This window comes from Siniperca chuatsi, linkage group LG17 (assembly GCF_020085105.1).
Source record: "Siniperca chuatsi isolate FFG_IHB_CAS linkage group LG17, ASM2008510v1, whole genome shotgun sequence".
NCBI lineage: Eukaryota > Metazoa > Chordata > Actinopteri > Centrarchiformes > Sinipercidae > Siniperca > Siniperca chuatsi.
The window spans coordinates 3,103,451-3,117,333 of record NC_058058.1 but is presented as its reverse complement, the minus strand read 5'-3'; the positions used below and the strand labels follow the sequence as shown (position 1 = coordinate 3,117,333).

General features: G+C 38.4%; 1 protein-coding gene across 1 annotated transcript in view; it reads right to left on the bottom strand.

The window, feature by feature from the left end:
• The window catches only part of LOC122864340 (ectonucleotide pyrophosphatase/phosphodiesterase family member 2), a 47,290-nt gene extending 34,495 nt beyond the window's left edge, over window positions 1–12,795 (bottom strand). The window contains exons 1-13 of the mRNA XM_044171624.1: window positions 12,485–12,795; window positions 9,884–9,989; window positions 8,915–9,064; window positions 7,516–7,641; window positions 7,344–7,404; window positions 6,889–6,986; window positions 6,553–6,632; window positions 6,277–6,396; window positions 5,174–5,229; window positions 3,783–3,848; window positions 1,503–1,575; window positions 1,256–1,364; window positions 44–169 (exon numbers count right to left, since the gene is read on the bottom strand). Coding sequence (XP_044027559.1) covers window positions 44–169; window positions 1,256–1,364; window positions 1,503–1,575; window positions 3,783–3,848; window positions 5,174–5,229; window positions 6,277–6,396; window positions 6,553–6,632; window positions 6,889–6,986; window positions 7,344–7,404; window positions 7,516–7,641; window positions 8,915–9,064; window positions 9,884–9,989; window positions 12,485–12,502 — 1,189 coding nt within the window. The 5' untranslated portion in view covers window positions 12,503–12,795. The remainder of the gene's footprint in view (window positions 1–43; window positions 170–1,255; window positions 1,365–1,502; window positions 1,576–3,782; window positions 3,849–5,173; window positions 5,230–6,276; window positions 6,397–6,552; window positions 6,633–6,888; window positions 6,987–7,343; window positions 7,405–7,515; window positions 7,642–8,914; window positions 9,065–9,883; window positions 9,990–12,484) is intronic.
• Window positions 12,796–13,883: the final 1,088 nt, after the last annotated feature.

Below are 13,883 nucleotides of genomic sequence, written 5' to 3'. Positions count from 1 at the left end.
ATCTGATACAGTCTAGTGTTAAAGCCAGTCACTCTCGTCTTACATGTGGTGGATTTGGGGTCGCGGGGTCGTATTCTGCCCAGCGAGCCAGGGATCAGCGTGATCTCATCTATGTTGAGCGGGTAGCTGCTGAGAAACTCTGTCCGTTCACAGTGGGCCTCCTCCATACCTGAGAGATAGCCATGGTTTCTTCTATTATTATTATTATTATTATGTCAGTTCACCTAAAAATAACACAAGTTACATTAAATAAACATTTTTTCACCTTCTTTTCTCTTCATACTGATACTCTTCATGCAGTTTTGTTTTTATGTGCCACGATTTTGACATATCTGCCTCTTATACTTGCGCTGCCACTTAAAAGCTCCTCAAAGCACTGAAAAACTTAACAGCAATGTGTCTTTTCAGAAACAATGTCCCTGTTACTTTAGAAAATCTACAGGCCTCACTGTCAACAGTTGTCATAGGGACTATTTCTTTTGTAGAACGTAGTTTCAGTAAAGATTATCCAGTGAACTATGTGGATTCTTCATGAATCAAGCCAATTGAACCCAAATTATGATGACCTGAATGCTACCTGAGACCTGAGTCTAATCTTTTTCTTTACATCATCCATTATAGACTGTTGGCTCACCAGGCTAATGCAAGTCATTGGCTAAACTCTGTCCTGTCCCCAAAGGGGATCTACATGTAACATATGATAAAGAGGCTAACTTCTTAATAAATTACATTTGAAAATAACCAAACCTGAACCTGGTCAGAAACCCAATACTTTAGGTAGCAGAATTCTACTGTGTATTATCCAAAGTAACCAGGAACCAGGTCTTTTTTGAAAGACAAGCTACAGTTGAACATTTTCAGTGTCGCTTCTTAATACTTTGAGCATCACAAACAAATTTCACTCCCCTCTATTGTATGGGGGTAGAGGCAGAAATCTCAGATACAGATTGAAACCTTGGTGAATAAAACCACAACTACATGCATGGCTGGATACTAATAAGTGAGAAATGTGTTTTTTGTAGTTTGGGTGAACTGACCCTTTAGAGATCAGAAATCAACAGTTAATATCATCATATGTAATTAACATTATAATGTATGTTTTCTTTTTTGGGGGTTATCTGTATTTGTATCCCTTGTTTTTCTTTTGTAAGTCATCATTTTACTTATAAACTCACCTTTAAAAAAACTGATTTACCTAAAGAAAAGAGATAACTAACAAAACATCCAGGCTTCGAAGATTATATGGTAGTCATACCATGGTCTCCTACGATGATGACGTTGATGCAGCGATGCAGGTTCATCTGCTTCAGACCGTTCATCAGCTGACCAATGATGTTATCGATCTCCCTCAGAGGATTATCCAGCTGTAGACGGGAAAACAGGATTAAAAAAAGAAATTACATTTTTGAAAATGTGATGATGTAATCACATGCCTCCAATGAGAGGACACACACTTTCAGCAGCTTCACAGTCACTTTCCGACCCTCATGTCTCACACTCACCTCACTGCTGAGCGGTCCCAGTCGATGGCCGAAGGTATCGGGCTGCTCTGAGTGGACAGCGTAAACATACGGCCTGAAAAGAGACAACACAGACAAGAGGTCTAGTATTACCTTAAAAATCCTTCAGGATTGTGAGAGACAGAATCCTGAAGGATTCCTACAGAATGTGAGAGCATTTTCAATCAAATCAACATGATCAGTAAATAAAGTTTATTTTTTTATATAGCACCTTTCAAGAGCAGATGTCACAAAGTGCTTCACGGCAAAAAAAAAAAAGCAAGTAAGAGACAGAGCAACAGAATAAGTCTAAACAAATGATGATTACAAGAATCTTGATCTTAATTTGATAGGAAGGCAGTGTAAAGACAGAGATCAGGACTGGAGTTTCGTGAGACCTTTTGGAGGAACAGGAACAAACCAAACAAGTTGCATGCTGTCAAGAATCAAATCTTGGCCCATAGAAAGCATAGCTTATGGAGGGTAGGTCTAACAGAAGAAGATAAAGAGCCAAAACTTTCCATCACCTTCACAACAACGCCATCTAGGGCAGATATAAGAACTTCTGTTCGTCACTATTTAGCTGTAGAAAATGATCTGCCATCCAATATTTTATCAAGTTGAGGCAATTCAGTAGAACAGATAGTTTTGAAACATTTTGAGGCTTAAACAAAATGTGTAATTGAACAAGATAAAAGTCACTGAGCTTGTTCTGGAAGTGAGCATCTCACCACAATATAAAAAACACTTATCAGTTCGTGACCCCTGCACTGAACCAGCATCTGTGGTAGTTTGTTAAGCAGGTTAGCAGGGAAAAGACCCAAATGCAGACAGGTAGGCAGGGCAGGTGCAGATCAACCATTTAATGATAAGAAACACAAAAGGCTTACATGGATTTCAGGCAGTGCAACAGAGGCAAAACAATACAGACAGGGAGCAGGCAAGCACACAAAACCAAAACAAGTCCAATGGTGAGCAGGGAAATCCAAAATCCACAGACAGGTAAGGCTCCACAGAACCACAAAACAGGACACTTGACATGGGTACAATGACAAACTGATACTGACTAAAGGGAAAACTCTGACTAAATATACTTAGGTAGGGGAGACAATGAGACACAGGTGCAACTAATTAGGGTGGAGCAAACAATCAAAACTGGAGGGAAAAGCAAACAAATACAGGAAGTAAAACAACAAGAGACATGAGAAGAGGAGAACACTTCAAAATAAAACAGGAAATAACAGGACAAAAACCCCAAACCATGACAGCATCTGCTCAACACTAAAAACAACCTTTATCTTCATGCCTTCAAGAGACACTTACTAACTCACTGTTGCATCTGACTAAATATAAAAACACACAGCACCTCTTATTTAAACCCATGTAAGACTAACAATAATCTCTGAGATCTTTGACATACAATATAAGTTAGATTTTATGCATGAGAATTACCTCATCAAAACTTACAAAAATAAATTCTAAAGTATACATATTTTCAGTAAATCTTGCATAAGACCACAACTTGTTCATGCAGCGGCACACACATCCTAAACAGGCACAAACAAAACAACCTGGGTCTCCACAGTCACTTAAACATCCTTATGAGCAAGAGGAGTTTCTGAGTCCAGAGGAAAAGGAGTTTGAAAGCTGATAGTTAAATAAGTACTCAGCAATGTGATGAAAAAGTTAAATTACATCTAGACAGTTAGCATGTGTGTTGCAGTAAAAGGAAATTACTATGTTTTACAATATAAGCCTTTTTCATAGTTCCTATTCAGATCAGTGATAACATTTTATTCACCAACTTCATGTCTGATATGCTGCTGACATGATTTTAAAGTTGACATTATTACCCCAACGCTCCATTATAATCATCAATTAATTCCTTGTTGAACTTTAAAACAGATATAACTGTCTCTGCAATGAAGCTGGAAGGGGAAAATAACTTTAACCAACAGGAATGGTCAAAATTACAATACTGTACCTTTCTCTCTTTTGGCTCGTTAAACACAAGTGTTACTAATAACATTAATACCGGCTGCATTCAATTTAGATGGCCCAGTTCCAGGGCCCTGGTGTTGTGCATATTGTGTTGGCTCACTGTCTTGGCTTACTGGGACAATTCACTGGAACTGAGTCAACATTATTGTTATTAGTTCCACCTGAGCTTTTTCTGCTACTGCAAGTCATGTGCCAAGAGAAAGATCCAGGTTTACAAGACCCCCGGTCAAAGAAAACTGGATTTTTCTCAAAGTCCTAAGTGAAGTGAATAGAGAGACATACCTTTCATCGTCAGGCAGATGCAGCCAGCGCAGGATGGTCAAAATCCTCCTCTCCAGAGGAATCACCCTGGAAACAAAACATGGTGAATGATGATTAAGAAGCAGGATGTCTATTATTACAGATTCTTCACAGTATATATTTGGATAATTGACTTATTACTTAAAGAACCACCTGTCATAAACAAAATAGGAGAAAAGGGGTGTCTGTGTGCAACATGTCCTCTGACAAACACAATAAGTGGAAACATATTTAGAGAAATAAATATAAGTCTAATTACAATCACTTTTCTAATCACAATTACTATTACTTATTACATATTTGGTGACACTGTATTTTATAATGTACTTTCATCATCAACCACTAAACCCACTTGGTACTCGACACTTAGTTTATCTTATACCTTATTACCTGATACTTAATTTATTTTCTGACCTGTTTTATAGTGTTTATAGTGTATCATATCGTTTTCTAGTACTTTCTCCTGTGTGCACTGACGTAAAGGCAAGCTACTGTAACAAAGAGTTTCCCTACGGGGATCAATAAAGTATTTCTGATTTCTGATATCAATAATATACATATATAAAAACGCAGCTTGATGTCTTTCACCACTTTGCCTTCAACATTTTTTTCTTGATTCAAATTATTTTTGCTTACTGCCTCAACAAGCCAGTGTTTGAGCTGCTGTGAGCCTTCAATGGCCTCTGTTGTGAGTGTGTAGGGGCATTGTCCCGTGTCTGTGTGTATGCGTTTATGATGTTTAGGGCCATTGTCTCAGGATGTGACGAGCGCTCAGCCTCTCTTGCCCTCGTGATCATTATGTCATGGACATGTAAATGTTTTCTGAAACGAATCTGTCTGTGCTGTCATTTAGGTGAATCAAAGAGAGAAGAGTCTTTACATGTTTAACCGATAATTAGCTGATAAACTCTGGATTTTGTTTCTGCTTGTTAAATTTGGTAATGACATTGTGAAATAAATTGAGGAAATGGGAATACAGAAATAGATTAAACTGATCAACTTAATTTTTTTGTATTTTTTTGGTGAAAAGAAATTTTAAAAAATGCTAACAATCAGCCAGTAATCAATCATATTGTAGACTATGAATTGTCCTCTTCAGTGTAAAAATGGCCTGAGGTTTTAGAAACTATTTATTTGTACTTGTATGTTTTAGAAACCCACAGAGTGAAGTTAAAGAAGGCATTTAGCTCCCGTAAATTTGTCATTTTTGTTTTCTTTTGCTCAGGCTTAATTCTGTAATCATCTATATTAAATTTTTTGTATTATTTGCCTTCTAAACTACCCTTATGCTCTCAACTCAGTCTGTTGTGCAGAGCAGTGCTGCGTTCAGTGTCTGAAGCTAGTGAAAAATATTCCAGTACTAACTTAAGTACCAAGGCCAGAAGAAAGTGCCTGCTTTCACTCCTTGTTCCTCTGCTGTGATCCAGATCTGTAAAACAGAAAAGGAGGTTATCAGAAATCTAATGTCCCTCTTATATTGTGTCATGTGTGTCCTTAGCACACTACTCAAGGTTAAAAATCCCACAGTGCAATGCTTCAACTCCTAAGATCATATTGCTGTGTATCAATTGCATACAACTAGCTAGTTGTATACAGTATGTGCTATATATTTACTGTTATAGTATACTTTTATCCAGTTAGTGTACTACAAATCAATATACTTTACTGTTTTGCTCTAACAGGAAACCTTACCAAGGTGAGAAAATCAATATCAGTTTAATCTCTCTGAATCCAGGACCATTAGAGACATTGGTTCAGGATGTGTTTAGCGTACCTTAGCACAAAGACTGGAGGTAGGGAAAAGTTGCTTGCTTACCTCCATCAATAGCAGTATAATGTTGAATCTGTTAGCTAGCAAGCTAGTCGCCAATCCATTTAAGTCAGATGGGTTTTGTTCACAGTTAGGACAGTGGTGAAACCTTGTAACCCCACTATTATTAGCACAGCAGTTTTGAGATGCTGTGTGTAGTCACTGTAACCAGCTGTCATCAGACAAGAAATAGCTCCAATCCATAGCTAACTGATCCTGGAACAATAATATCTACTTTTTAGATCTTACAATTAAAATACACAGGATATATGGTGAACAGGGTGTGTTGAATAAGGTACTTTTGGAGTTGTTGGAATGCAATTTGTTCACTTTTGAACTGCTAAGCTAGCAGTTTCCCCTTGCTTCCAGTCTTTGTGGTCCAATGCTAAACGTGTCCTGTGTACTAAAAGAAGAGATCAAATTTGATAATACTTTCCCCCTCCGATTCGGGGAAAGCTGTCAAACAAAAGCATTTTCCAAAATGTAGCTTTGTCAATTGGCCTACAGGACTTGAAAGTAGACCTAGTTACTGTGAGCTTTGTGACTTACAAAGTTTCACCCTAATGAATGCAAGCACAGTCTTCTATCACTATGGTTCATTTAGCCAGCCTGTGAGTTTGAACTGATTGCAATCCAATCACAACCTGGTATCTAGAGTTTACTCACAGGCTGTCCGCCCCACCAGCGGTGGTTCAGTTTCTCTCTGGTGCGCAGGCTGAACGTGGCATTAAACTCTGGGTCGTGCATGGTGTTCCCCACAATCCCATGGGACTCCGGGTACAGACCCTGCAGAAAGATCCCACAGAGCAATGTCAACACAGTTAATATATTATCAGTCCTGCATCAGCATCACAACAGGAACAACCCTGCTTTACTGTCCCTTCTGGTCTTACATGATAAAGACAAGAACCAGTCATTCAGATATTACACAGGGTCACTTACTGTGGCTAGGGTGTATAAATTTGGGAAGGTCTTTGATGGGTAGACTGGTCGCATGTAGGGTGCTGAAGTACCACATGCTCCTAAGAGAAAATAAATGTAAACCATTCAGTATTAAACACATCAACAAAACATATTTTAAGCATTAAAATCAAGATCAGTACCTTCAGTTTACTAGATGAAACATTTTATCTGCAGCTGAACTACATCTTGAGTTGCAAAACTGTACAACATGGACAAGAACTTCTCTAAGATTCACACTGTTGCATAGATCAGGACTTCTACAATAACTGCATTTAGGAAATGAAATATAAGACAAAGTAAAAGAAGACGACGTACTGAGTTTATGTATGTTGGGGATGACAGATTTGCCCTTCTTCAGGTAGGAGGCTCTGAACCCGTCGACAGACAGCATGATGAGGGGAGGGCGGATGAAGCTGAGCAGAACAAGGATGCAAAGACAAAATTCACCAGTGACAATTGTGGCATGTTAAAGGGTAATTAAGTACCCTAAATTAGCAAAGAAAGGATAAATGATGAAAAGAGCTTTAATCAACTAGAGATCATCGTCCAATTGAAGTCCTCCTAACTGGCACTAAAAGATTTTTCTTATATTAAGTTAATAAGTTTTTAAATTCTTATGTATGTAGGTATTGATTAAATAGAAACATATCTTCATCTACTTACTCTTAAATAAAATAACAACAAAATATGTAAATTACAGCGTGTTTTGTATTAGAACCCACACTGTCGTGTTTAATTGATGTTGAGTTTGACGTCAGTTTCAGACTCACCCTGCTGGGCATTCGGCACTCTTGATCTCCTCACATTCTCCTTGCAACCATGAAGTCTCACCTCACATGGAAACAACAGCACAGAGTAATTACCTACTTCCATGGACATTCATTCTCAATTTCTAATTGTTATATAATATTATATAGAGATACAATATCTCATGATAAGAACCTCTGCAGAGTGACTTGTAGTTGGAGCAGCAGTCTCCTCTCTCCAGACAGTCCTCCGAGCAGTGACAGGCGTGGTCGTCATTCCTCTCCTCCCCACAGCGATCCTGCGAGCACTCAAACCCCCCCGCTGAAAGACAGGAAAGAGGAAAGTTCATTATATATTACTTCATCACAGTATCCTCACTGCTTTAAAAACCTCTCAATGAGGCTGACAACCATGTGAAAAAACATCACAAATGAATACAATAAACTGTGACAAATTCAATCTCAGGCGCCTACAGTCTGTTACAAATCATCCAATTACAAGCAAAGAAGACCTTGTAAAAAAAAAAACACTCACAAGTAGCCCATGATTGTAGAATTCATGAGTTACACTCAACAGTTTGTTTGTTTTTTGGAAAATGTCCCAGCGTTGTTTCCTTAATGTTTTCAAGATGAAACTGTGGACTCTCGCCACCCAGCCAAGGTCTAAATTAGCATCAGATGGACAGCTGCCCTTTGTCCATGTTACATCAGCTACAGCAGAAAGCACATATCATGTTGTGTACACTGCACTTTCTGCGCTTACTGTAGTACTGCTGTGTACTATTCCAAACACATTTAGCAGTAAATGTGTAACTCTTACTGCTTACTGATATTATCAGGAGAAACAGCATCAGTAAATGTGTAAATCTGTTTAAATATGTGTACAAAAGAGTTCCCAACAAACACACTATTTACTCCTGCCACCTATGGAAACTGAAAGTGAATCAACAGAAAAATCCATCACAGCATTGCTCACTGTATAAAATACAGACACTAAAAGAATGAGTCTGGTGATATTATATATCTTTTCTTATTGCACCAAATGTGGATTAAACCGTCGCTGAAAATAGTCCCCAACAAATGCACTATTTCCTCCTGTTTGAGTGACATTAACTAAAAACTACAGTGGCCATCTGCGTTACAAAATAACTGAGCCTTTTTTTAAAAAGAAAATATATATTTGTGAGGTGTTTTTAAAGATTTAAATCTTGTGTAGGAACAAATGGGCTTGGTGCCACGGACAGGGTAGGGAAGTCATAAAGTGTAAAGAGTCTTTTCATGGGCTTTCTTGACAAAAAATAAAATATAGAATACACCAGCGTTTCCTATAAGATACAACGAAGTACATACAGTACCCACAGCAGGGCATCATAAATACTGGGTTTCCATAGGAATGCTCATCCAACTTTTGGCACATTTCTCTATATGATAACATAACACCATCTGAACTACAAATACATCTGTTCCCACCAAAGCCATTTTTGTGATGTCCTGCTAAACTATCAAAAAGGACAGAAAACAGCCTCTTTGTCGGAGAATAATGTGTTGAGGTAAAACCAGGAGAAGTGAATACGGCAGGGTGACATCAGACTGACCTGTTTTCAAGCAGTGCTCGTCGAAGTCGGAGCAGCAGCTGTAGTAGGTTTTACACAGATTGTCACACCTGCATCCTGGAGGTTTGGCCTCCTCCAGCTCAAAGCACCTCCCCTTGCAGGAGCCCGCGGAGCTGACCCACTCTGAGACGGCTGGAGTGGGGAGAGGGGCACAGTTAGACTCAACTGCTGCAAACATACAGTACTGTATTCACCTGCAAAACTTGGATTTTATTTTAAAAGAAATGTGTTAACATTTAAAGGATGATACATACAAAGGCCATTAACAACAAACAGCACACAATGCAAATAACTACAAACCGTTTTACTACAAACTGTTTTTCAAAGCACTCTGCAGGCAGCCTTTGGTTTCAGTTCTTCACTGCACAATGAAACTAAAGCCAGTCTTTCTGTTTTTATCAGGGTTTCATTATAGTAGCGTATGTGGGACTGTTTTGAAAACTTATTGGTATCTGAATTTTGAGACCTAGCTGCTGTTTGCTTCTGGATTTTATTCTGAATTTTATTTTTCATCAACATAACTCATTAACGCAATGGTCTTCTGCTGCAATTCTGAGATGTCAGAGCATCCATGAATGCACCAAAATGCCTGCAAGTGTGGTGCCACATGATGATTAAACAATAATTAAACAAAACAACTAAATGTCTCAGAGAATGCTTTAAGTCTCTGTAGGTTATAGTATAGTTAGTTTTATAGTTAGCATATTGAAATGCACTGAAACCAATGGCTGCATGGAAGGAACAAAATCTATCTAAAAGCATACTGTCTACTTCTGTAAATGGCCTGCAATAATGTTAAGTATTTTCACTTTTTAGGGGCTACAACATGTAAACGACCAGTTTGGTGATTTTAAGCATGTATAATCAGCTTTTTGCATAAAGATTTGTTTAAAGTGAAAAAAAGCATATTTTTTCCAATTGTCCTAAATCAAGCATCAAGGCTGTTCTCACGTCTAGTGTGAGTTGGTGGGTTCTCTCCTCCCTCTGTTGGTCCACTGGCTTGAAAAACATAAGCTCTGCAGACATCCGTACTCCACAGACAGAACACAACCACTACCTGCAGAAAACCACAGAACACCACAAAACACATACATTAAATGATTATTTACTGACTCCAATAAAGGAAATCTCAACTTTCCACTCAAAGGTCAGGCTCAGCAGCAGCTCTGGGGCGAGTAGAGCCTCAGCGTCTTGCTCAAGGACACTTAATGAGGATGCTTAACAAAATAGGGTCTGGAAAGATGGTCACTATGCTACCTTGTTGCTCTAACTAGGAGTTGGTTTTCTTCTCCTCTGAGACACATTCATGTTCGCATCTCACCAAAGGGATCAGAGGTCAACGGGCAGTCAGGAATGGCAACACTGGAAAAGTTGAGTGTTGTGTGATTCTACAGCTCAGAGAAAAATACTGATGAAGGTTCACTTCCCACCAACAGCAACATCAGTGGGCCAAACATTTACACATATTTCAGCGAGATTAGTTTCTGAGGTCAACATCACTTGTGTCAAAATATACTAAAAGGCTCAAAATGATGGGTTTTTGTCAGAACAGAACTTTCTTGGTATTAAAGAAATAATGAGGAGAAGAACTTGGGCTCACACAGAGAAAATAATAAATTTCACAACAAAACAGTTCAACAAGGAAGTTCATGACCAGATCTTCACAAAGTAATGTCTTCTTTATTTAACCACAACCACTGCCTTTTTCTAACAGGAATCTAAACTTCAAATTTAAGGATGTAAACGAATAGACAGACGATCTCCAGTCATAAGTCAACAGTTCACCATCAGCTTGCTGATTGCTGTTGAATTCAGTCTAGTTTCTCACAGGTTCACACAACTAAGGTGAAGCTTTTGTTCACTTTTTGGACACATATAGTTGGGCTGCAGTTTATGATTATTTTAATTATCTGTCGATTATTTTTTCAGTGGATTGTTTGGACTGTAAAATATCCAATGAAAAAATGTCAAATTGGATAGTTTGTCTGATCAACAGTTCAAACCCCAAAGATGTTCAATTAACAATTAAATAAAAACAGCAAATCCTCACATTTGAGAAGCTGGGACCAGAAAATGACAAACGATTTAAATGATATGAAATACATTGGCAAAATAATTTCTTAAGTTAATTAAGTTTCTTTTCAACAGGTGATCGATCAATCAATCGTTTTAGCCCTAACATTCATGCTGTTTTCTGTGGGAGTTACCTGACGGCATTCTGGGACATCACTTACTTGAGTAGAAGTAGATGAAAGAGTTCGAGAGAAAACAAAAATATGTTTGCGGTGGTATTCAGCCCAAAGATTCTTTAATGTCAGGAACTCAGACAGACATACCGTTACAGCTCATTTCATTTGAAATAATGCAGATGTTTGCTGGCTGTTCACTTGTTGAACTTGAACTAATATTCTTAAGACAAATCCTGGAAACCTGTCAAGGGCCCCTGGAACACATTTGAGAACCAGAACCACGCAATTATGCAGCCAATGCATCTGTATTTGCACTCTAAAGCAGAGTTCGCCAAATGTGTCACAAGATAAATCTAAGGGAGTCACATGATGAATTAAAGACTTTTTCTGCAAAAAACAATGTTTATTTTCATGACTTTTCTCTAAAAGTTCCCATTTCTTTAAATTCTATTGCTATTTATTTCTCATGAAATACTGGATAGTTTTAACTTTTCACCCCTCTAAATTAATCCAAATTACATCTCAGTGAGCCAGATCCTAACCAGAGCACGACTTGGTAAGATGTTAAGCACCTTCAGCTTGAATTTTACCTTCAACTCAGTACACCTGAGCCCCTGAGTGTTCCAGGATAAGGATAATGGCTAGGATGCAGCATGTATTTGGCAATCCTATGATGCCTTCCCATTGTAAATTTTAGAATACTATAGTTAGTATTTAGTTAGTAGACTATAGTTTATTATTATGTGAATATTATTAGAGATTTTTCATTATTTGGACATTTAGCATATTGACCTAATTCATTACAAATGACAGATATGCCTTCTCAGGTGTCTTCCAATAATTCTACAGTTATTTATGATGATGATGATGATGTCAAACCCACGCCCTGACACATGGAAACAGTCCACACTGTAACCATTAACCTACAGTTTTTGCTTACCTTTACCTCCCCCAGGTAAGCAAGTCACTGTTGACAATGAGCTGTTCCAGGCAATCCATCATCATCATCATCACCACCACTATCATGATACATCTTGTCCCAGTGTCAGACCAAAATGACAGCAGCCTGTCATAGCAGCTCCATAATTCATATTCCTGCCCTGAGTTATGTCATTTCCTCTCTCTTAAGGTAAAGCTTCCAAATTCCAAGGCTTGCATTGATGTGAGGCAAAGTGCAGTCCTCTCACTCACAGTCAGTCGAGACATCAATTCTGCAGGAGCCCAATCTTTTTTTTTTTTTTTTTTTTTTTTTTTTTTTTTTTGGTGGAGGGAGGGGGCTGGGAAACACTTCAGCCGTCCAAATGAAAAATAATTCAAAGAGACATAGGAATCAAACGACAAAACTGTCACAGTCTTACCGTACCAAATTGCCTAGTAGCATGTTCCAAACAGTGAATCCACTTTTGGCATTCCCCCGAAAAAAAAGAAAGCTCAGAAATTGTGGCCAACGTCCGGTAGAAGCTCCTCTGTGCGCCTCAGCAGATCGATGGAGCAGAGCGCAGGGGTCTCTCTCTCTCTCTCTCTCTCTCTCTCTCCTGTTGTTTGCCTTTGCTTTGCCTCTGCCTCTCTCGGTCTTGGGCCAATACGCATGAAGTAATGGTGACAGCTGCGCTCTGGTACAAGAATGCGTCAGGTCGGGGTGACGCTCCGGAGTCCAACACAGTCAGCAGCACTGAACTGATCACCCAGAGAGAGAGAGGGAGAGAGAGGCACTCCGAGGGAGAAGAGGAGTTGTATAATGTCCAATGTTCAGTCTGCCTTAAAGGAATATGGAGGTTTCACTGACCTTTTCTGCAACTTAGTAACTACTGGCAACATAGACACCAAAATCATCCATATGTTCTGGTTGATGTGGCGTTCATGCAGAATCTTTATAGGCTACATGAGTGATAAGTTACTGATAATATAAACAGTAAAGACTGACATCTGTGTATGAAAACGTTTGTAGAGATTTGTTCTAAGGCTGTTTAAGAGCAAAATACAAAAAAGAACTTCTGCACACACATTTAATATTGAACAAAGATGTCAGAACATGTTAGCAAAATTATGTTTTGCAATGAAAAGTTGCAGCAGTAGTGTGAATCAAAGTGCTGACAAGCCAAGTTGAGCTCAAAGAACTATAGCTGACTGGTCAAATGCTTTGCGTTTCCTAACTCTTACTGTAAAATTGCAGCAACACACAGTGACTGTAAGCTGACATTGCTCAAAGACAAACAAAACAAAGCAACCCATTTTCACACCATTGTGAGTCTGTATGAAATATGCTAGGGGGGAAAATTGAGAGTATCATTAATAAGACTACAGCCATGCTAGCAGCTCTGTGAGGCTGCACTGTTCTGTGTAAAGAAAGCCAAACTGTTAGGTAGATAAACCAACGTTTTTGGAGAAATTGAAATTTTGACCTCATGATGGCACTAGGTGAAAAGTCAGGCTGTATTGGGTTTTTAAAGAAACCTAGTTTCAAAGTTGTTTACCGCTCATTCCATCTGTAGGGCGCATAGTATTTGAAACTATTGAAGGGTATAAATATGGGCACTAGGCTGGATACTCTTAATTGAGAATGGCATACATTTGTAAAAAATTTAAATAAGATTATGTTTAATAAGAGATACCTAAAATATTTCAAAAGCAGACAGTAGATTTGCAAAAGCAAAGCCCGTATCATATAAAATAGTATTGTCTGCATAAAAATGCACATGACAATTTGGAGTAGCAGAGATAATATTGTTTATGTATATGGTAAATAAAAGAGGGCCAAGAAG